Source organism: Pteronotus mesoamericanus, unplaced genomic scaffold (assembly GCF_021234165.1).
Source record: "Pteronotus mesoamericanus isolate MK-2021 breed Mesoamerican mustached bat unplaced genomic scaffold, CSHL_Meso_final scaffold_118, whole genome shotgun sequence".
In the NCBI taxonomy this organism is placed as follows: Eukaryota; Metazoa; Chordata; class Mammalia; order Chiroptera; family Mormoopidae; genus Pteronotus; species Pteronotus mesoamericanus.
In genome coordinates this window covers 12172210-12196452 of record NW_026555301.1, presented here as the reverse complement: position 1 = coordinate 12196452, position 24243 = coordinate 12172210, and the positions used below count along the sequence as shown (strand labels likewise).

General features: G+C 44.0%; 1 protein-coding gene across 11 annotated transcripts in view; it reads left to right on the top strand.

Annotated features, from left to right (window-relative positions):
- Window positions 1-18764, top strand: part of MTCL1 (microtubule crosslinking factor 1) — a 138414-nt gene extending 119650 nt beyond the window's left edge. For 6 of the 11 annotated variants that reach the window (XM_054587378.1, XM_054587374.1, XM_054587375.1 and 3 more), the window contains 5 exons: window positions 443-697; window positions 5856-6152; window positions 7745-7776; window positions 11024-12566; window positions 17614-18764. In XM_054587378.1, coding sequence (XP_054443353.1) covers window positions 443-697; window positions 5856-6152; window positions 7745-7776; window positions 11024-12566; window positions 17614-17808 — 2322 coding nt within the window. In that variant the 3' untranslated portion in view covers window positions 17809-18764. Of the gene's footprint in view, window positions 1-442; window positions 698-5855; window positions 6153-7744; window positions 7777-11023; window positions 12567-13221; window positions 13534-15096; window positions 15154-17613 lie in introns of those variants that run through there. The other 5 variants (XM_054587380.1, XM_054587383.1, XM_054587377.1 and 2 more) reach the window with 3 other exon arrangements.
- The last annotated feature ends 5479 nt before the right edge of the window (window positions 18765-24243 follow it).

The window sequence follows — 24243 nt, the reverse complement described above, 5'->3', positions numbered from 1 at the left end:
CAGACTGTAAGAACCTTGACATTCCGTGTGACTCTGTCAAATGTTCATAATCAGAACTTTAAAAATGAAAATGGTACCCTGGCTGGTACGGCTCAGTGGGTTGAGCACCACCAGCCTGTAAAACGAAGGGTCGTTGATTTGAGTCAGAGCACATGCCTGGATTGTGGGCCCAGTCCCCAGCTGGGGACATGCAAGAAGCAGCCGACTGATGATTCTCTCCCACATTGATGTTTCCCTCCCCATCTTTCTCCCTCCCATTCCTTCTCTCTAAAAATAAATAAATAAAATCTTTTTTAAAATAAATAAAAATGAAAACCGTTCCTTCCATGGGATTGGTCAAATCTTGGTTTAAACATGTTTCCAGGGATAATACATTAATGTTCTGGCATTTCCCTCTCTTATTAAGAGACTTGACAGGGACTAAGGTTTTTCTCCTTAACAGCTAGAAGAGAAGACTGAGAAAAACTTGGGCGAACCAGACCCCACCACTGACAGCAGAGGGGCATTCAAGAAAGAGAGGGAGATACACCAGAAGCTCCTTGCTGACAGTCATGGCCTGGTCATGGACCTGCGCTGGCAGATGCATCACAGTGAGAAGAACTGGAACCGGGAGAAGGTGGATCTTCTCGACCGTCTGGACAGAGAGCGGCAGGAGTGGGAGCGGCAAAAGAAGGAGCTCTTGTGGAAAATAGAACAGGTAAGGAAGTGCCCAGACACCATAGAAGGGAGTGGAGACAGCTAAATTAACTTGGAAATGAGAGCGCGTAAAGGGAAATACAGGTCGCTTAGAGGTCCTCACTACATCAGGATGTTTCATGGGCTTTCTGAGGAAGAGGAAGAAAAGGTAGAATTTGTTGGAGACCTGGGCTCAGTTCTTCCATTACACAGATCTTTTCCTTGCAAAGTTTGTAGGTGAACTCCTGTGTACATATGTGGTGTGTATATTTTCTGAGGTGGGAGGTAACTTTTTAAAGGAATGTAAACACCATACTTGAAGGATGAGATTATTTCAGGTCTTATAAAGTGATTTCTGTAAGCAAGCAAATTCACTTTTTAAGTTTCCCACTGAAGATGTGGTCACTGTGACCGCGCCAACTTGAATGGAATTATTGCCTGTTAGTAAAGAAATTGCTGAATTAAATTGGAAGTCAGGCTGTTTGCACCTGCTGTGCATATTACTGAGCTGTAATTAGACAGGACCATCATCAGGGGAGGTAGCTGGTAGCGCACCACCCTCAGCTAAACAAATGATTCAGAAACTTGGAATAATTTAGGGGGAGAGGGGGAGTTGTTTTTCTGCCACCCAGATCATCATTCTCTGCATTGCATCAGACCTAGGACAGTTTGCATAGTTGTGGTTGTGCCTGAGTGATGCACAGATTACATTTTTACATTAAATTGATGAGGTTTGGAATTCCTGGCCAAATTTTTACATCGCATGCATCTTAGCTTGTCACAGTTATAAATTTGTGAGGCCTCAAGGAAATGTATTAATCAATAAGAAACTGAGGTCAGGAAAAATAACCTCATTATTCTATTACAAACACCCATACTGCCTGCATTTAGAGGGGAGCCTTTTTAAAAATGCATTCAATTATCCCTAGACAGATGGTACCTGTGTGCAGGTGCAGATGCAGACACAGTGGCAAAGGTTAATTTCTGCATGCTGCAGGAGAGTGAGGGAGGGAAGATGAACTAAAAAAGACCTGGAGCCATTGGCTCAGGAAGCATTGAAAAGAAGGAAGTGCACTGCAGATAGGAAGGAGTTGAAGTCCCCCCGTAGGCTGGATTACTCACACAACTGAGTCACCCTATTGATATTTGATATGGCTCATTTCAAACTTCCCGAGATTCTATCAAAGGAAAGTTGGCCACTTCCTGTTCAACCTAGAAATACCAGCACCGGATGAGAATCTTCTGTATTAAATCCCCTCTGTACTTGTGCTCTATTGAAGGGATCAGTTGTTCAGTGGAAACTGTGGAGCAATGTGGCATGTGTTCATAAAAATGGCCACAGATTTACTCGAGCCAGCTGTAGCCACTCAGTATCACTCCCTCTAGGCACCTTGTTACCAGGGAAGTTCCCTCTTGGCCTTCCCTCAGGGTCTCTCACTTTGTCCCTCCTGGACCCCAGCAAGGCCATCAGGATCCCTGCCCTTCTGGGTGCCCTTTGCCTGTTAGCCGTTGGCTTGTTGGTCTTGTATGGCTTCATTTTGATCATCACTCCTTGGGTATAAGTTAAGCAAGTCTTTTAGCATTTTATTTTATTTTTGGGAATGAGGAATTTCTGCTAAAGGAAAAATTTACAGTCAGCTTTCAAATAGTTAATGGCCAAGGGATGAGGATTCATCTAATTTTAAGACTACATTTTGGAAAGAGAAAAGGGGGCAGGAGCTGAACCCCCAATCCAGACTGCCAGTACTGCAGCAGTTCTAGCGCTGACAGCTCCAGAAGCTCAGTCCTCAAGGTTAACATCTTTGAGCGTGATGGGTTCTGGGCATTCATCTGTTTCTGAAATTGTGTGTGGCAGATCCCACAGGCTTTGCACAATGACTTCACTGCTCTTTTTAGAAGAGGGTTTGTTGCCAGTAAATGATGCTTCAGATATGCAATTGTGGCTTTCAAAAATAAATCTGTCCTTTTCCCCAAAATATTCAAGATTTTAAAAGGAGATTTTATAAATCTCAGTGCCCAATCCTGAAAATTAGGTAAAGCAGCTATAAACATTCCCTGTGAAAGAGGAAACTGGCTGAAGTGTGTGTATGTGTGTACTGAATTAGTTTATCAGTAACTGGGTTGCTCACTCATGTAACTTTTGGCTACACATTCCATAGATAAACAAGAATGAACATTCTTCATAGTGTATGCTCTTGATATTTGACTACTTGGTGAGCTGTATAGCCTTGACTAGGATAACCTAATACAGATGCTAAAAGAAGTAACACTAAATCCATTTTCCACTTTCAGAACACATGTTTCATACTTGCCTGGTGTCATTGAATTCCAACATAAGTTCTGTGCCACATGAGAGAGACAATTTTACATGATGAAAAACTGTGGGAGTGTGATTAAGGCCATATAACGCACATCTATCTTATGGGCATCTCCTGTCTCAGGCCAAGCTTGACTAGGTGACTGTTAACTTTTATGGAGTCACAATGCCTCTCTTCTTAGAACTGTTAAATTCCCAATTAACATTTTGATGATCTAGGACTTGCAGCTCTAAAGAACTAAAGGAAAGTTCATTCTCCTTCCAGTAACTTCCTTAAATCAGGTGCCTCTACAACATGAAAGGCCCTTTTATTTTTTTTAAAGATTTTATTTATTTTCAGAGAAAGGGGAAGGAAGGGAAAAAGAGGAGAGAAACACTGATGTAAGAGAGAAACATCAGTTGGCTGCATCTCACATGTCCCTGAACCCAGGCATGTGTCCTGAGTGGGAATCAAACCGGGGACTTTAGGGTTCATAGGCTGGTGCTCAGTCCACTGAGCCACACCAGCCAGGGCCGAAAGGCCCTTCTTTTAAAACTGGCTCACAAAGTGATCTGTTTTCCTTTTGACCGGTTCAGCTAAGGTGACACTCTTGATGGTTTATTGTTTCCTGTATTATTTGAAATGCAAATCTTTTAAATTTTCTATTTGCATTACAAGTTGTTGTACTGCAGGATTCTAAGTACAGTATTTGCTGGTGCTTGGTTTGAAATGACTCTCCTAGGAAACCCTAGCCTTTTAAGGACCCATTATTCTGTTACAACACCCCAGAGGCATCTTAGCAGCAGATACCTCCAGCTAAAACCATTCCAGTTCATTTTTAGGAAACCTAACACCAGCTTTAGTGCTTGTTGCTCCTGGCTGCAGGGTTTATTTTTGAAATTCCACTTTACTGAGTTAGAACTGCTTGCTCATAGCTCCCCTCTTTAGTCATTCTTCACCACTCTTCACATACAACCTCAGCGCACATTTACAGTTTCAAATGTGATTCTTGCATTTTAATTTCTTGCCCAAATAGCTTGGAGATGATCATGTGTTTAAACTAAATTGCACTCGCATGCTTAAGATAAACATAATAGAAAGCTTTCCTTTTAATTTTTTTTTAATTAAAGATAGCATTTAGCATCTTTAAGAGAACTGGGAAGAACTGTGTCAGGGGGCGGGAGGGATGGAGAGTAGAGACAGTGGATCTGAAGCCCCAGAGCTGTGGTTCCTTCCCTAGTACGACTGTGACCTGCCTCAGATTCTGACATGGAAGTTCTGGCTGCTTTAGTTTTCATCTGTCTCGTAAAATAAAGGGTAATACTCTTAGACTTAGGTTCCAACACCTCAGAAATTACTAAAAATAAGCAAAAGTCCTTTGGTGATACACAGGCCACACTCACAGCCAGTTTGTGGATGACGGCTGAAATTGGGGCACAAAGGTGGAGTTTAGGGAAGATGCTTTCTTAATATGCTTCTCAGGGAGTTTTAGGACTTCCTGGCACTTTCCCAGCACTTGAGGATTGAAAATCTTTCTTCCGCTACCCCTTCAGGACAAATCCAAGTGTCATTTTAGCCGTTCATATCATTTACTTACGTGAAAGAGCAGCTCAGGGTGCTGAGCATGTCATTTCAGTAAAGACCCTGTTAAGGATATGCAGGTGGAAATATCCTCAGGTCTCAGCTGTGTTTCCTGTGCATGTTTCCACAGGGAGGCAGTGAAAAAAGCTCAGTGAGGAAAGCTCAGGGGAGCAGAGGGGAGACCATCCATTAGGACTTCTCCTAGGGCTTCTCGGAGGAGAGGAGCGAGAGCACCCGCCCGTGCATTTCCCCGACAGCCCCTGTGATTTCCCATTGACCTGACTGTCCTCCACAGGACTCCCTTGCTGTAAATAGGCCAGGTGGTTATCAGTGCGTCCTGCCCCAGAGGGTGGCCCGAGATTAGTCAGTAGTGGTTTCACTGACAAACAATGAGCTTCACTGTGACCTGGGCCCCAGGAGCCCTTTCTCAACCTGGGAAGGCTGGATACTATCCCTGCTTTAGATGACGAGACTGAGCTGAGACAAGTTGGGGACCTTATACCAGATAGCAAACCAGCAAGCCCCGAAACAAGGGTTCCAGCGCAGGTCTTCCTAACTCCAGGTGGGCCTGCGTTTTCCCCACAAGTGCTGCTTGAGCTTCCCAAGTCAGGCAAAAAAAAAAAAAGGTATGACTCAAAATTACGTATCTTGTGTTTGTCTTAAATCATACCAGATCTTAATTACCTTTATAGCTAAGTTTCAATCCTCTCAAAGTATAAGGTGTTTTTGACATCCAGTGGTTGTAAGAGTTTGATCATTTGGGTTATATAAAAGACCCTTCCCACATGATTTGGAAATAATACTCTATGATTAGGAAACCCTGCTAGTTAATAAAATATTCACCCTCTGAAGTTTGCTGTCATTGATGGTTTTCCACTGAGTATACCTTCAGTTCTGAATGTAATTACACAAAAAAAGGGGTTCTAAATATGTTGTTTAATGTTAGATTTTCTTTAAAAAATAAATGTATAGTTTCCTGTGAGCACAGTACTCAGTTATATACAATAACATAGATTCTTGTCAGGAGGTGTTAGCTCACATGGTAAATGCAGATTTTCAGTTCAAACAAAAGTGTGGTTTGTTTGTTTGTTTGTTTGTTTTTACAGCATTTGTAATGTTGGATTAACATTTTGAAATCGAGGTCAGAACTTAAAGAATATTTACATCTCATGGTCTTTGAGATGAGAGCTGTGGATTTACAGATGGACTCATCTGTAATTCCAAACTGTGGAGAGACTATGGTCTTAGGAGAGCAACAGACAGAAAAATGAGATTACTTGTTTTGATTTTTAAACCCTCAAGTTGCAGAAAGAAAACAGTCCCCGGAGAGGTGGAAATTTCCTCTGTGATCAAAAAGAAGGCAACATGCGCCCCTTTGCTCCCCCGGGAAGCCCCCGCATGCCTCGACCTATGGGGATGTGGCCCTGCTCGGACCCGGACTCTACCCCTTTTGAAGACCGGCCGCTCTCCAAGCTGAAGGAATCGGACAGGTGTTCAGCCCGGGAGAACCTCTACTTGGATGCCTTGTCTTTGGAGGAAGAGCCAGATGAGCCTCCAGCCCACGGGCCCCAGAGAGAGTTCAGGAACTGCCTCCCTGAGGTCGGCCCGGGTGTTTGGATCCAGTTAAACCACTGCAAGACCAAGGGGTTGGGAAACCTGCCACGTGGCAGGCAGGCTCGAGGGCTTAAGTAAAAATGAAAGCTTCACAATGCCAAGAGCTTTGCTTCGTGGCCCTGACCCCAAACTCCTAGCTTGCGCTGTGGTCAGTTTTACTTTGCCACTTTGTCTCAGGTTTGGAAAGACAGGGCTCATGTCCTATGTAAACAGAAAGGTCTCACAAATGGCATGTCCAGTGAAGCACACAGGGGGAAACTGTAGATCTTCAGCTTAACTTAAAATCATAGCACAGTCTTCTGATTCTAGAAAACTTATTAACAACAACAACAACAAAAAATCCGTTCTAAAGAAAATACCTGACATTTGGAAGTAGCAAATGTCACTAAACAATGGCATACCTAAATACCTTATTCTGCGCAAAGGGAAAACAACCCAGCACTTAGAAAACTTACATAAGGTAGGGAGCAAATAGGCAGCTATGTTCTAATTAAGCCCTTTTTAAAACTGGGTTTTAAAAATTGAGTTTAGGAATCATTACCTGTAAGTCCATTTAACAGTTGCTATACCTGACATTTAACTTGTCCCAAGCACTTAATTGACTGAGTGGAGTTCACATCAATAGTACTGTTGAAATATGGGGAAATTATACTCAGTGACATGTCAGTGAGATCAGGTGCCTTCTCCTTAGCAATAGACACCCAGTCGATGTGACATCACCAGTATGCCACGCTGATCTGTTGGCAGTCTCACATCGTCCAATTTCACAGCAGCAAGAAGGCAGCCCAGGGTCAGGGCCTGGACCCTGTTCTGATCTGCATGGCAGGCCATACTCACTGGGGGAAGCACACCGGGCTGTTTAACCTGCCAACAAATACACTTCCCTTATCAAGGGCTTGCTAGGATCCTAGTTCCTTCTTCGATACCTTGTCAGCTCGAGGGTGTTTTCTCAAGTCACTCCGTCTTGATGCTCTCTACCAGCGCAGCTATCATTCTTCTTAAGCAGAAGTCACTGTAACTTCATCTCTGATTTCAAATGACAATGTTTAAAATTAAGAAATTATTCAAGTTTAAGGATATCAAACCAACTTCTATAGCGAGACTTAGACCAAAGGACATCAGCCTCCTAACTTATTCTGTCGTCCTCATCTTCCTTTCTCCCACCTCTCTCTCTCTCTCTTTTTCTCTCTCATGTGCACACACACATGTGCACACAGATGGATTCAGGTCATTACAGAGCCAGGTTTGAAACTCATGTAGTCAGCAAAGCTCTTTGAAGAAGCACAGGAGCACTACTTCCTCCATGACAAAGTTTACACAGTTTATAGCCAGTTTTTCTCACATGGATTCCTCTCTGGACTGCAGAAGCTCCAACCCCTTGTTACCCTGTGGGTTATGGTTTTATTACTGTACTTCAAAGGCTGAGGGGCAGTAGCACTCTGGACCAAACCTGGCTCTGTGTGCATTTTCAGTGGTGTTACCCTAGGGCAAGAGCGCAAAATACGTCACTTAGCACAATGAAAGCTCCTAGGCAACCAACATTCACTGATTCAGATGAACTTATGTCTTCTTTATAGGAAGAAGAAAATCACAAGGGAAATCTTCAAAGGTAAGTGAGATTGATGAAAACAATAGTGGATGTCTGAAATAAAATCTTCTTGTCTTAAAATTTTAGCTTGTCACTGCGGCCTGTTATTATACTCTTGAAAATAAGTTTAAAATAAGACTTCTGAATAGGACTTGCTTTATTTTTAATTTAATAAATATGATATTTTTTTATTATTAACAACAAAAAGGCCAGAGGTGTGCTGTGTTTGTGTGTTAGTGTTAGGGTAAGACCCTTGACATTATTGTTGTGTATTGTGTATATAAAGGAATGATTGTGCTAAGTGGTTTTTGAAAAGTCTGTGAGAACTCCACTCCTCTAACTTAAAGTCTGGAAAAACTCCCTTTTGATAGGCTATGAGACATGATACTATATATTTAAAAGCTCTATGGGTAGGATTTATTAAAATATTTCCTGGCAGTAATCTTTGAAGTAGATATAAAGTAGTCTACGTTGCTGATGCTAGTAATCATGTGTTTTAGGTCGTATGTGTAATACGACATTTCTGAAAAGACAGATATAAGCAACTTTGTTTTAATGTAAACTTTAAAATATATAGCTGAGGGGAACATACAGAGATTTCTCATAACAACTCCCCAACCCACACCATCCACACTCACAGATACACACAGTCTTCTTCTCTATAGTTGAATATGTACCATTTCTACTACATGTCGTTTCTTCTCTGGGCCATTCAGTATTTTCAGATCTTCTCAACCCTGGTTTTTCTATGAACTTTGAGTTCATGAATTACTATTTCCTTCCCTTTTTCCCCTTTATCAGATTAATCCAAAACCTAGAACTGCCTCTGGTACATTTCTTTCCTTCAAGCTCTGTCTTGTCTATTCCTTCTCGGATGGTACAGGGCAGCACTTGAGAGCTCAGGCTCAAGAGCCAAATGGCCTGAGTTCAAGTCTACTTCTGCCTCTCACTAGCCGTGTGACCAGGGGTGAGTTTTGTAACTGCTTTGTGCCTCAATTTTCTCATCTTTGAGCAGGAGGTATTTAGATTATTTTTACAGCTTACATGTGTTACACATAAAGCAATTCCTGGCATAGAATAAACAGTAAAACATGTTTAGCTCTCATTACATCCTCCCACTTTCTTCCTTTCTTAGTAGATTTCCTCTGTGAATGATAGCTTTTTTTTATTTTTTTATCTTAATTGTTTCTGTTAATTTAAAATCTAATCCATGCTTATAAAATTTAAACAATACCAAAATGTCCAAAGTAAGAAAGTGCACGTGTCCTCCCCACCATTCCCTTCCCCTCTCACTTCTAGCAGCTTCATGTGCTCCCTCCATACTTTCTTCTATGCATCTTGACATGCCTGCACATGTTTCATATGTATCCTGGTTTTTGTAGTTATTTTGTTTCACTTTGGATGCTGCCAAGGTTGATGCCTTTCCTTTCTCTGTCTACATGGTCTGTGTTGCACGATATCTATCGCAGCCCTAAAGGCAAAGCCCCCACATAGGCGCCAGTGATTTGACACTGTGAGTAGCTCCCCTGTGGGCAGAAGTGGGGGCTAGATGAGCTATATCCAAGAAGTGTGGGAGGGTCAGGACTGCAGCATCAGCAGAGCGCTCCAGCCCCCGCGTTCTGAAGCTTAAGACCTAGCGCAAATCAACCCAGACATTTATTTCCAGCACTGGTTATAGTCAGCTTTCTGTTATTCAGAGGCATGGGACAGTTTGTAGATTATTTCTAACAACAACAACAAAATGCCACTGACTTTTGCCTCCAGTAAGGAATAACAAGATGGAAAGCCTAACGGTGGCATTTGTAGACTGGTCTTTTATCCCATGACAGTGGTCACAAGAGCATGTACCCCGCTGTGTGGGCAAAGCCACAAAGAGCTTTGCTAGTTCTGTGGGCCAGTCCATGTGATACACGAACCCCAGTACTGGCCTCACCATCATTAATTGGTCCTACAGTGGAGAGGCCCATGGACTTCGTTGGAGACCCCTTCGTCAGGGCCTCGGCTGGTCTGAATACCAGAGCCCTAGGTATTCAAGCCTGTCTTTGGAGTCGGTGGCTATTAATACGTCCTATGAGAAAGTGTTCTAGTTGCAGAGACAGTGAGTCTGCATTCACCTCACTTCGCCACCACCCCATCTGGAGGGATTCCAGGCCAGAGAGTCCAGGGCCTGAGCCAGCAGGCAGAGCCAGCCCCAAGCCTCCTTCCTGGCCACCACTTCTTTGCCCTGGGTGGGCTGACAAGCAGCCTGCACACTTCAGCAACCTCCAGTCTTAGCCCCTGCCCTAGCCTATAGGAAGCAGTCCATAAATTCATGTCAAATAGAAATATATTGAATTAAAGTACTGATACAATGAAAAACCTACATCTAAATCCATGTCTGTCAGGCAGGGCCTTACCCAAAACTGGCTGTTGCTTTAGCTCACCTGCCTTTACCCTCCATTGTGTGCATGTGCCTGCAGGCATCTTCCTTTTACCCCAAAATCCAGGAGGAGCAAGAACAAAGAGAAGGCTCAACTGTAAAGGAGGAAACAGAGGTGGGAGAGGAGAACTGAGTCCTGCTGGTGGATTTGGGCAGGGCCAGAGGAAATTTCTGTTTGAAATGGTATTTGGAAATTTATTTGCCAGCCTCGTTACATTGTCCATTTAGCCTTTGGAGATGTTAGCACTTCAGTTCAATAGAGGACGAAACCAATAGGTTGAAAAAACTTCAGATTATAGTTGTTTTGTTGTAGTGTCTCCCTCCCCACCCTCCTGGTTTTGGATCAAACCGGTGTGTTCATGTCGGTCACATGAGCACTTGACATAATGCTTGGAATTCAGGAAGTTCCCAGGCAGTTGATGAAGGCACTGGTCAGTAGAACAGTAGATGGAGAGCAAGGCCACAGCCAGGTTCCCATCTTCTTGTGGAGCTCCACACGCTAAAGTGAAGCATCCAAAGTGGGTTAGGAGCTTAGCTGTGCCTGCCCAGTAACCCACCCTTCCACTTGTTCCCACAGTGTCTGAGGGTTGACTGTATTACATTCTGAACAATGCAAGGCTCCTGGAACAATTCCAGAGCCATGAAAGGCCTATTAAACATCCACAGTGTCAGCGCAGGAGTGGAGAACATCAAGCAGCTGGAGAATGTTCTAACAGTTCTAGTAGAGACTGACACGAAACAGGCATTTCTCTGGTGGGCAGGCCACACGTGCTGTGCTGGGTTGGAGACACAGGCCAGCAGGCTTCCGGGTGGCAGGCAGCTGACATGTCTTCCTCCCTCTTCTCCCAGGGCTGTGTCCGTGTCCTCCATGTCTGAGTTCCAGCGCCTGATGGACGTCTCTCCCTTCCTGCCAGAGAAAGGCCTGCCCGCTGCCAGCAGCAAGGAGGACATCACTCCACCCCTGTCCCCTGATGATCTGAAGTACATCGAGGAGTTCAACAGCAAGAGCTGGGATTCAAGGCCCCCAGACTCCTGGGCAGAGAGGACCGAGGCGGGGCGAGCAGGAAGCGAGGCCAGTGCCGAGCCTTTCCCAGACTCCTCCTGGTACCTCACCACAAGCGTCACCATGACCACGGACACCATGACCAGCCCAGAGCACTGCCAGAAGCAGCCCCTGCGGAGCCACATCCGCACTGAGCCGTCCGGGGTGCGGGTGCTGCACAGCCCACCTGCGGTCCGCAGGATGGACAACATCATGGTGGCCGGTGGTGAGGGTTTGGGCCGGCTGGAGGCCGAGGGTCCATTTTCTACAAGCAGAGCCAGAGGGGGCACAGGAGATGCGAAGGGGGGCCCCTCAGAACACATGTTTAGCAAGTGGCCTTGTGCCCCCTCCAGGCACCCCCGAGACTATGGGGAGGGAGGGCTGCGCCCCCTCGATAGCACCCTCTGCAACCCCCTGGGTTTCACCTCCCCACTGCACAGCCTGGAGATGTCCAAGAACATGAGTGATGACATGAAGGAGGTGGCCTTCTCCGTCAGGAATACCATCTGCTCTAGTTCCCCTGAGCCCCCAGTCAAGGACATGGCCTGTCAGACCAATGTGTCCCGGACGACTGGGACACAGACTGTCCAGACCATCAGCATCGGCCTGCAGACCGAAGCCCTGCGCAGCAGCAGTGCCATCACCAGCAGCCCCCACAAGTGTCTGACGCCAAAGGCAGGGGGTGGTGCCACACCTGCATCATCTCCATCCCGTGGCCTTAGGAGCAGGCAGGTGGCCCCTGCCATCGAGAAGGTTCAGGCCAAGTTCGAACGCACATGCTGCTCCCCCAAGTATGGGTCTCCCAAGCTCCAGAGGAAGCCCCTCCCCAAAGCTGACCAGCCAAATAACAGGACCTCTCCAGGGCTGGCCCAGAAGGGGTGCAGTGAGTCAGCCTGGGCCCGCTCCACTACCACGCGGGAGAGCCCTGTGCACACCGCCATCAACGATGGCCTCTCCAGCCTCTTCAACATCATTGACCACAGCCCCGTGGTGCAGGACCCTTTCCAGAAGGGGACGCGGGCTGGGAGTCGGTCTCGCTCGGCAGAGCCCCATACAGAGCTGGGCCCAGGCCAGGACACCAGCCCCAATTCCCGGGGACAGTCACCCAGCCCTATTGGGGTTGGCTCAGAGACCTGTAGGGAGGAAGGGGGAGAGGGCACACCTGTGAGGCAGGACTTATCCGCTCCCCCTGGCTACACATTCACCGAGAGCGTAGCTCGGATCCTCAACAAGAAGCTATTGGAGCATGCCTTAAAGGAGGACAGGAGGCAGGCCCCCCACAGCCTTCCAAGTCTTAACAGTGACAGCCACATGGGAGAAACAGTCAAAGCCGAGCCAGGGTCCATCGAGGTAATAAAAGCTGAGTATTCCACACCCTCACCCTACCAGCTCTTCCATTCACATGTTGGGGAAACAAGTTTGAACCTGGGGTTGTACTAGGTCATTTGATTTCAAGAGTTCTGGTCCATGAGCAATTCTCATGAGCTGGGGAGATACTGGGTTTATGGGAGAATGGAACAGACAGAAACATGAACCCTGAGCTACTTAAAAGTGATTCAGGTTCTTTTCCTTGGTCTAAGTGATGGATGCTCATCTGTTTATCTGAGCTTTTCACTTGCAGTCATAACTTACCATCTTTCTGGATGAATAGGAATGCATGTGTGTGAACTATGGGAGAGTCGTGTCAGAGCTGCATGAATGCTCCAGGTCTTCACATGGGACCACACGAGAGGTGTGCCGGAGAGGGCTTTGACGCTCACAAGGAACTGCAATGGCTGGATTCCAGTGTTGGCCTCAATTCAAACATGCATTCCAAACCCTGCCTTCATACACTGTGATGATCACTCTCCAACACATCACGCTATTACATTACATAATTATTATAATATCCCTATTAAGAATATTCCCAAATTAGTCAACCTTGAATTCTGTTCTGATGCATATACACACGTGGTATGTTTGTACCACACCACTTTTAAAAAACAATCCCCATTTCCACTTTAAGAATGAGCAAAATAAAACAGCCCGACGACAGAGCCAGAGGTGAAAGGAGTAGTGATGCCGGCCTCACAGCCCCCACAGCGCTGAAGGTGGTCCCCAGCCCTTGGTCTTCGGGAGTGGTCCCACATGTGGACTGGAAGGTGAGCCCCGACCCACCAGTAGCCTGATGGACAAAGTCCACACAGTGGAACCCAGACAGCCACAGCGTATCTCTAGGTGGGGCGGCCCCGCAGATGGCGAGGGCTGGGGAGAAGGAGAGAAGTACACTCCTTGAGCTGCCCACCGCTTTCCCACCTGCATGGCCAGGGCTTCATGAGGAGAGGAAAAAGGTATATGTCTACATTCTGTCCCGCATTTCCCACAGGGGGAACAACAATGGTCAGGTTCCCAGTCTAACCCACCAAGTGGTATCTAACTCAAAATACAGAGCTTAAATCTGAAATAGGTTAAACCATGTGAAGTTGCCAGTGACCTACAACAGTGGCAATGCCATGTGGTTCAACCCAATCTTGACAGTACATGGTCCACATGTTCCAAGATGCGAGTCTTTGTGACAAACTGGTTTCCATGCTCAAGAACAAATACTGTGGTTGAGTGTTCTCAGGTGACAGATGGTGTCTTCTGTGGGCCCTCAGGTAAGTGACTCATTGTTGTGGAGGGTCTGTTTGTGTGAATGCCTGCTTTTCACAGCTCTGGAGGAATCCGTTGAAATCAGGGCTTTGTCCTGAAACATTAACTGGATGTGTCTGTAATGTCCGTTTATATTAGAGACTAAATAGCAAGCAATTTTTAGGAACCAAAAAGTACTTTGAGTTAAATGCTCCAAGCAGTTTATGATAATATAAAGAAAATGGTTTAATGACTGAATCACAGTTCTAAGGTGTGAAAATGGTTTTATCTGTACAAAGCTGTGACCACCTCCTTTGGCTCTCTGGTGTTTATTTAGATTTTCTTCTCACTTGGTATATTTGCTACCATGGGAGATGATGGGCCAATTTAAAGGGAGCACAGTTTCAGGGGGCAATGTTTCAATGTCATGGGCTCTTTTTCATTTTTTTTGTTAGAATTTTGCTTGTTGTAGATTCCAATGGAATTATTCCTTGTCTGCATGGACTTACTGTATTAGGCCAACTGGAGAGCCCTTCTTATCACTCCATAAATTATGTGGTAGTTCTGGGTTTTCATTCCAAAATCACCAGAAGTAATTCTGACTTCCCAGCCTGCTGTGAGTGTCCTGCGTGGACTCTCCGTGAAGGCTCACTCAAGCATATAGGTGGGTGATGCCGGCACCCTGGCTAGGACCTGCACAGCAGCAGCACATCCCCTCTCACCCGCAAGCTACCATTCTTTTCTCTTGAAGCCATAGCACCAATGCAGCGAAGCAGACAGAAGCTGTGAGAAGGAGTTCCAGTGTGAAGAGAATGAGAATCATCTGGAAATGTAATTCTATTCTCTCCCATGTCTAAGTGGAAAATGGGAGGAGAAACTCTTATGAGCAGCGGTCACTTGATCATCATGACTAAAACAAATAGGCTGCTCTATGATATTTCAGATACAAGACTCCTGCGACTTGTCTCTCCATGTGCCAAAGGGCATTTGAAATGTTAGAAGCCAAAGAGCAACTCAGAAAAGTATAGAAATCAGAAGGGAGAGGCCTTTTGCTGTCCCACCCTGAGGATTCCTCCCGCATCTAGACAAGGCTGAGGAGGGTCTTTGTGTCCCAAGAACGCACATGCTGCTTCAGCTGGAGCTCACGCCCCTGATAGCTGTCCTGGGAGCTGGCACCTGGCTCGTTGATGTTAAACTTTTACTGTCCTTTTTTTAAAAATACTTTTCAACCTACTTGCTTTTCTTTTCTTTCTCTGTCTGTGCTGTCCAGAACCAAACTGTCTTACTAACTGCCCCCTGGGGACTCTAGCCCTGCCTGCCTCACGCCGTAAGTGCTTTCATTCTTCTTTCCAAACTGTCTGGAGAGGTCATTTGTGTAACTTGGGGTTGGCATCTGACACTCAGAAACAGGCGGAATCATCCCAAGTCTATCTGCTCTGTAAGGCAGCCGCCCACACTTGCTCTGGGTCCGTCTGCAGGGACAGATTGATGACCTGGACAATCCCTCCTGCTGAGTATTGACCACTCAGTGCACAGAAAGGCTCTCAGGTTATAGATCCTGCTGAGACTTCTGCTGCCTCTGGCACGGAGTTCTAGCGTGTGGGAATCTTAGAGCCAAGCATTTTTGCACTCAGCCTGGACCTGCTGCTGGCATTTGGTGGCATGTGTTACTACCAAGGGCTGTATCAGGTGTGGCCATAATGCCATGAGGCTTCTTTCCCTTTCAACAACCACAGCAGAAGGAATAAAAGCAAATACATTTTGTCCTTCCAAGTGATCACCATAGATGACCTAGTAAGTGCTCAATAAATATTTGTTAATTGAATAAACAGCAAAGTCATCCCTGCTTCAAAAAATATGCTCTCAGAATTGAACAGAACTCAAACCGAGGCACATGAGAGAAAATAGGAGCTTTATTTTTAATAAAGGATATAATTACCCATCTACCTCATTCACTGATCTCAACTCTTAAGTGCTGAGTACCAAAATACAGTTGTCTCTCAAAGACTAAAGAGGTCCTCCAAGGAGCAAATACCCACATAGCCCACCATAGCATCCTCTCGGGAAAGGACAGCATGGTTTGCCTCTATGTGCTGGTATGGTCACACGGCATTTCTTCCTATAGAAGTTCCCAAACAGATGCTAGTGAAGAAATGGCATAAAGTTAAATGGAAGCCCATTCTCCTCCAGCATCGGCCAAGCAGACACTGGCTGCAGTGGTGTCGAATCAACCTATAGTGGCAGCCTTACCAGCACACACAAACTTGCATGCAATACAACACACACTCATACAGGAGCACACAGAGTCTTAAAATACCAGAACAATGACATCGAAAAACACAAAACAGCTGAGGTGAGGTGAGGTAAGGACACAGCTCACCACTCACGTTAGTTCACATTCCAACTATTTCAGACCTGCAGTGCTTTTTCAGTCCAGGTATCTCTGGTCTCAAGGTTCTTGTTAGCATAAATGCTTTACTGATTGGGGCTTCCCATTGGCATACAAAGTGCCAACCACAAAAGAGGCAGGGAAAGTTAAGTAGTAGTCTCCAGTGTTAATGCTCCTTTTCTGCTAACCCCGCAGGGAGGCAACCAGCTCACTCCATCACTCTCCTGTTCTGCCTTCCATCTTCTTTGTCACATTGTTAGTCACATCATCCTTCAACTGTCTCTTCTCTGTGTCGCTCCCCTGCTCTGCTGACAAAATGTTCTTCATTCTGATCTTTAAAGTTGCTTGTCACCTCTCTTTAAATCCTCTGACTTACTTCCTGACTGGCCCTGAAGGTCTTTGCTCTGTCATCCTTCAATGAGGTGGTTTACCATCTCAGCTTTTCGTTGTCTGGCTGTCATTTGGGCAGAGACAGGTTCCACCTGTAGAACTCACCATTTCCTCACAACACAGCTTTTCACATTTCTCTGTGCCAGCAAATTCCAAGTTTGGGCGTCCTTGTTTTCTATCTTGGAGACTAAGGACAAGTAGCTCAACGTTCTTTAAAACCATAAAAGGAGCAGTGGCCATTGAGAAGAGGTGTTACAGGCGATTGGCACCATGGTGAACGGTGTCGTGCGTTATCTGTTCTCAGAAGGTGCGGGATGCCTGCAACATGAAAGCACAAGCGCACTCTGATTTCACTTCTTTAAATGCTGCTACAAGGAAGAGTCTTTAAAGAGAACTAGACCTAAATTAAAAGTTCTGCCAGCAGCATTTTTTCATGTTGTGGGAGTTTGTTTAACTCACTGCCAGTCAATTTGGAATAAACAGTAGCAGAGTTTGTTTTAAGGTGAATCTAATTTCTAATACAGCTGGATGAAATCATGGGTCCTCAGCAGACCAAGACATAGGGAGGCTGTCCTCTTAGGACTGGTCACTGTCATTAAATAGGTCATTCAGGAGGGCCCAAATGGAGGGATCAGCTGGATCAGAATGTGACCTCATGTCCTGTGGAGACCACGTGTAGCCTGTGGCTTACTCCGCCTTCCACACGCTCCAGCCCAATTCTGACGTTGCTCTATAAACTCACCCATCTCACAGCTTTGCCATTTTTTTAAATCCTAATTTGATGTCTTCCCATTACTGTCATCACTGATCATTCATGTTGAATTCTTAACTTAGCATTTTAAGTTATTCTTTGTGAGCAAAATATAAATTAACATTCAGAAGTTGCCCCATGTCTATTGCATTAACTGGAGTCTGTCAAGAAGTGTGTTTGGGGAAAATCACCCCCTGGAAGAACTGTCAGTAACTGAATAACCGAGTAACCCTGTCTTTCTCTTTCTGGCTTTGAAGGAACTACCTTGTTCCGCACTAGCTCCATCCCTAGAACCCTGCTTCTCCAGGCCCGAGAGACCAGCAAACCGTCGCCCTCCATCCCGTTGGGCACCACATTCCCCCACTGCCTTGCCGACTCAGTCAGTCGAAGACCTGACCTCTTTGGAGGATCTTGGCGATGAGGAGCCACCCGGGGAGAAGCCACACCTGTGACATGATGCAGGTTTGCATGGATTATCACAGAATAATTCACTGTAATTTGCATAACCACACCATCGTCATCAACAAAACTCTGCCCAAAAGGAGAGATCTAGTTTTCCCAAGGTCAAAGAATGTTTTAAAGAAAAACACAGCTGCTGAACGTTCAACCTGTGAACCTGAGATGTTTCTAGAATGAAACAGTAAATGTGCCTGTAATAACTTAATTTTTTTCATAGCTCAGAAAACTATTTTTGTCTCCATCTTTTTTACACGCAGAATGTTAAACAAAAAGTTAAATAAGATATAAATTTTAAAACATAAAAGTTTTAAAGATGCACATTTTAAGAGATTCTGAACACCCTCGCTCTCAATACTGACTGCCTCTCTGTTAAATTTGCACTGTTACATTTTGGTTGGATTTATTTCCATACTGACTTAGAGTGTTTTAAGTTAATTTTATTTTGTCAGTGCTTTTTGTTTTTAAGAATTCCTGAAAACTTCAGACTGTCTGATTCCATGAACTCTTTGTAGTGAAGAAGCCATGAAACCAGTAGACAAGGCAGAGATCCTGTAGCCTGGAGGGATACGTGTCAGCATCCTGGAAAAAGTAGAGTCCTCAGCTGGGCTTACCAAGTTCTTGTATAATCCACATATTCTACTCGACTTGCACGTCTTCGGGTTCGAAGCACTGGGGTGCATGTACATACTGCTACTGTGGTCTCTCCATCACCTAAGTGAGTCGTCTATCCCATTGTGATACATTGTGAATTCCCTCGTACTGTACTTCTGTTGTCTTCTTGCATTGATGATACAACAGCAATGGCTTTTTAAATTATTGTTAAAAGATTAACTGGCTATATGCAGTGTTTACTCAAAATTTTCTGTTTAAGGAAAAATACTACAAAAATCATGATAATACCAAATTGAAACAAAGGATGGTGCCTCGGAGTCTGTATGAGACGATGATGAAGTGGAAATAAAACCTTTACAACATGTCAGCCTGTTCCCAGATCTCATGTTTCACATGCCCTCCACCTTTTCCTAAGGGCTGGAGAAGAAAGTTGCCATAACCAGGGGATCTCACAGAAGGGGAGTTCCTGTGAAAAGGCACAGCTGCTAACATACCTAATAGAGAATGTGCTAAGTTCATGATGAGGATGATGTAGTTTCACTGTACTCTTAAGAGTGTCCTGGGAGAGATAAAAGGTGACTTTGTTCTTCTTGAAAAAGCCAAACAGGAGGGTATGGGGATTTGAGGAAACTGGCTATCCACAAGTCAAAATTTGCCCAGCCTCTGTCCCTCTCTCCTCTTTGGTAAAGAAGAAGTGGCCAGGAACTCCAGAACAGGCATTTCTGTCCCTGACGATGAGATGTATGTGATAGAGTAGGAGTCTATAAAGGCATGAGGCTTCCAAGAACACACAAAGAACTATTTTCAGCCAAATCTCGTAACTTTAATGTTTCATTAACTCAACAGTTTTCTTCTTCTCTAGGTAGGCTAATAGAATAAGTGCTATTCCCAGCATTACTACAGTTTCGTCTTTGAATATTTTCCAAAACATGGAAAGCAACAACTATTGAGGAAGATGTAGAAACATTGGAACGCTGGTGCACTGTTGGTGGGAATGTAGAATGGTGCAGCTATTGTAGAAAACAATATGATGATTCCTTAAAAAGTTAAAAAGAATTATCATATGATCCAGCAATTCTACTCCTGGGTTATAGGCCCAGAGGAATTAAAAGCTGAAACTTGAACATACATTTGTATACCCATGTTCATAGCAGCATTTTTTAACAACAGAGTGTAATCAACCCCAGTATCCCTTGATGGATGAATGGATAAATAAAATGTGGTCTGTACATTAGAGGATATTACTCAGCCTTGGAAAGAAAAAGAGATTTTTGACACATGCTACCACATGGCTGAACCTTGAGAACATTATGCTCCATGAAATAAGCAATTCACAAAAATAACAAATATTGTAAGATTCCGGTTCTACTGGGTAGGGCAAAAATAGGTTTACTGTTATTCATAGGGAAAATAATACAATACTATATAAGAATAAACTGTTTCATGCACTCACAACTGTAAACCTACTTTTGCCCCATTACATGGGACCTAGTGTAGCCAAATTCATAGATTATAAAAAGCATTGGGTTGGCCAGAAAGTCAGTTTAGTTTTTTTTAACTAATGTGCCATAAAATAAAAGACATTTTTCATTTTCACCAATAACTTTATTGGTTTGGATATTTTGAGAGTGTTGGCTATCCCTGTGTGGTAAACACTGATTGTTCTCTATTAATGTCTTGATTTAATCGCCATCAACTTTGACTTGTCTACCTGACTGTGGAGGATCGTCCTGTGAGAAATCTCCAGCACAAAACTTTGCAAACCACTTTTGACATACCCGATCAGTCACAGCACCTTCTCCATGTAGTGTACACATTGCGGTTGCATTTTTACCTTTCTTGAAACAGCAAAGCATAATATGCTGAAAATGTGTATTTTCTTCCATCTTCAATATTAAAATGGCTACACAGAAATTCACCAATTTTGATAAGTTTAAAAATACATGCAGAGACAGCTGTCACAATACAATCTGACAAAATTGTTTTGAATGAGGTTAAAGACAGCTAAGCTCTAGTAGAGCCATCTTATGGGAAAAAAACCAAACTTTTTGGCCAACACAATAAAATAATGGTTACCAGGAGGTAGGGAGAGAGAAAAATGAGAGTCATTGTTTAATGGGTACAGATTTCTGTTGGGGTTATGAAAAAGTTTTGAAAATGGATAGTGGTAATGGTTGTATGACAATAGAAATATATTTTATGACACTGAACTCTACACTTAAAATGATTAAAATGGTAAACCTTATGTTTTACCACAATAACAATGTTGTAATGCAAAAAATATTCTGCTTAACGACCCTAGACACAGCTGCAAACAAATTATAAACAAGTAGACCCATTTGTGTGTGTGTGTACCTACCCTGTGCCCAGGGTAAATGTTGAGAGGTACAATAACGTTTTTTTCAGCTGGAAGCAACCAGCCAGCAGCAAGAAGCAAAGTTGTTGGCACTCATAACTAAAAAAAGCTTTGGCATCAAGGGCAGTTACAATCCAGAGCCTCAAACAAAGCCATCAGGACTCTTCTCCTGGCTCTGCTCTCCTCTGTGTGGCTTCATTCTCAGACAAGAATCACAAGAGCTGACAACAATAGTCCCCAGTGGCTCCTATCAGTTTAGATCTTATGGAGAAAGAGGGTCCCTTGCCAAGAGCTCCCACCGAAGCCTCAGGACTGATGAGTCTCCTGGTCTGCTTTAATTCACAGGTCTGCCCTGATCCCACCACTGATGAATTAGCCCGGCAAAGGAAAACCAGGGAGCTGTTAGAATAGAGGGGAAAGGATGCATGGAAGACAGCAAAAGCTGCTCATGGTTGTGGGGCACCCTTGAATTATAAGGAGACGTTCCAATCATCAGAGAGAATTTGTTATCTAATTGAGGGAGATGGAATTCCCAGGCACAAAAACAAAATGCAAAAAAAAAAAAAAAAAAAAAAAGATGGCGTGGTGTCCACACTAAGACAAAGGGCTTGAGCTGGACCTCGAAGGAAGAGCAGGATTTAAATGTGAAGGCAGGAGAGGTGGTTTGGTGTGAGAAGAACAGGAGCAGAGATGTGAGGAGGTAGTAATAAGAGCATCTGCCCAGGACAGTGAGGCAGTACCCGGGCTGGAAGCGGGTCCTACAGTAAGCAAAGCCACATCATGTAGTGCCAGTGCCTTGAAAACTAGTTTGGAACTTCTCTGACCACCCAATTTGCTAATAGTTGGGTGTTGTATTCTTAATCCATTTATTGTGGAAACACTTTAACTTTTGCAAAGGCAAGATGGTAGGATGAAATCACTTTCTACACTCCTGTCCAAATGAATGCTGAGGCAGCTAAGTGGGAGAAGCAGGGCTCCGAAGGAGAGCAGCTGCATAGGGGACAGCTTACAGGAAGTTTCTGTTTATGTCTCCAGGAGCCAGTGTTAATGTGCCATTGGCTTTGATGTCCTAAACTAAGAGGCAGGAGCAGATTCCTCATCCACAGCTAACAGCTCTTGCATGCTGGGCATGCCCTGCCCACTGGGTCATGGCCAGCACCAGCAGCCGCAGACATTTCTCATCAACTGCAGTCAGTCTGGGTGACGGCAGCCACATTCCACCATTTCTTTACTTCTCTTTATAAGAAGGTACCACGTTACATTAAAGTTTTCAATACCGTGTCTTTTTAAAAACATGTATGTCAGAATTCTAATTTTTATTTAGTGCATTAGTGTTTCACCCTTTTTAAATTAAGCTGGTCAGAGTTAATGTGTTTTTATTTTGTTCAAAAAGTAACTGAATACAACTATAATTTTCTATTTTCTAATTCAATGATTTTTTAAAATGGTGATAAAATACAATAAAATAAAATTTACAATTTTAACAATGTAAAGCATAAATTTTAGTGGGGTTTAGTAATCACATAGAACACAATGTTCTATAATCATCATCATTGCTTAGTTCCAGAACATTTTCATTGCCCTAAGAGGAAATATGCATTAAGCTCCCATTCTCTGGCAGTCATTTCACTGAGCCCTTGACACCCATGAATTTGTTTTCTGTCTTTATGGAGCTGCCTTTTCAGGATATTTTATATAGATGGAATCACACAATATGTGGCCTTTAGGCTTCTTTCACTGGGCATAACATTTTTGAGATTCATTCATCTTGTCACATGTATCAGTACCTTATTCCTTTTATAGTTGAATAACATTCCATTTTGTGGATGTACTACAGTTTGTTCATTCATCAGTAATGGAAATGTATTTATTGGTTATCTTAAACAGCCTTGAACATTCTCCAAAGGGAGGCAATTCACAATGAACTGATTGATGTGTGCATCAATCAATCTCTATAATCAAGACACTCTGGCATCTTTAACTCTTAAACATAGTTGTTTCAAGAGGCCCCCAGTACATGTTATACCTGTCATGCTTTTCTTTGATTTTCATTTAGTCCTTTCAGCACCATTCTTTGAATGCAATGTACATTGGAAACCAGTACAGCAAGAAATCAGGCTGACTCATAATCAAGTTGTCTGTTTGAATGAACTTGATGATACTGGTCTTTAATGCACACTGGGTCACTCACATCAGTGTGGCACTGAGAGTGGAAAAACCTGAATTTGAATTCTGGTTTGAACATTTAAAATAATGCAAACTTTGGCCATTTTAAGACTCATTTGAAGCTTTATGGCTAAGATGGAGGTGTAGGTAGATACTCTTTGCCTCCTCACACAACAAAAGAAGGACAACAAATTTAAAAACAAAATAAACCCCAGAACTGCCAGAAAATCGAACTGTATGGAAGTCCAAAAATCAAGGATCTAAAGAAGAAACATTTATCCAGACTGGTAGGAGGGGCAGAGATGGACAGCCAGGCCAGAGAGATGCATGAGAATGTAGTGGCTGGCAGACCAGGTGGTCCCATGTTTGTGTGCCGATAAACTGTGAGGAACAGCTGGGGAGCAAGACAGACCGCACAATCCAGGGTTCCAGTGTGGGAACAGAAAGCCTCAAAATCTCTGGAGGTAAAAATCTGTGAGGGTTGTGGTGGCAAGAGAAACTCCCAGCCTCACAGGAGAGTCCATTGGAGAAACCCACAGGGTCCTAGAATGTACACAAACCCACCCACACAGGAATTAGCACTATAAGGGCCCAATTTGCCTGTGTGTAGCACACGTGGGGAAGTGACTGAAAGCTGAGCAAGTGGCATTGTTCCCTCTCCGATCCCTCCCCCACACACTGCATCACAACACAGCAACCTGGGTTGCCCCCACCCTTATGAATGCCTAAGCCTCTGCCCTTTCCAATGTAACAGGTGTGCTGAGACAAAGGAATATGGCCCAAATGAGAGAACAGATCAAAGCTCCAAAAATAGAACTAGGCAATGAACAGATAGCTAACCTATTAGATGTACAGTTCAAAACACTGGTAATTGGTTGAGTATGCTCACTGAATGGGTTGAGTATGGTCACAAAATGGAGGAAAAAGTGAACACTATGCAAAGTGAAATAAAGAAAAATATACAGAGAACCAACAATAAGGGGAGGGAAACCAGGACTCAAATTAACGACTTGGAGCAGAAGGAAGAGATAAACATTCAACCAGAACAGAATGAAGAAACAAGATTTCAAAAAAATGAGGAAAGGCTTAGAACCCCTGGGTCAACTTTAAACATTTCAACATCAGAATCATAGGGGTGCCATAATGAGAAGAGGAAGAGCAAGAAATTGAAAACTTATTTGAAAAAATATTGAAGGAGAACCTCCCCGATCTGGCCGAGGAAATAGACTTCCAGGAGAACCAGGGAGCTCAGAAATTCCCAAAGAAATTGGACCCAAGGAAACACACAAGGCAC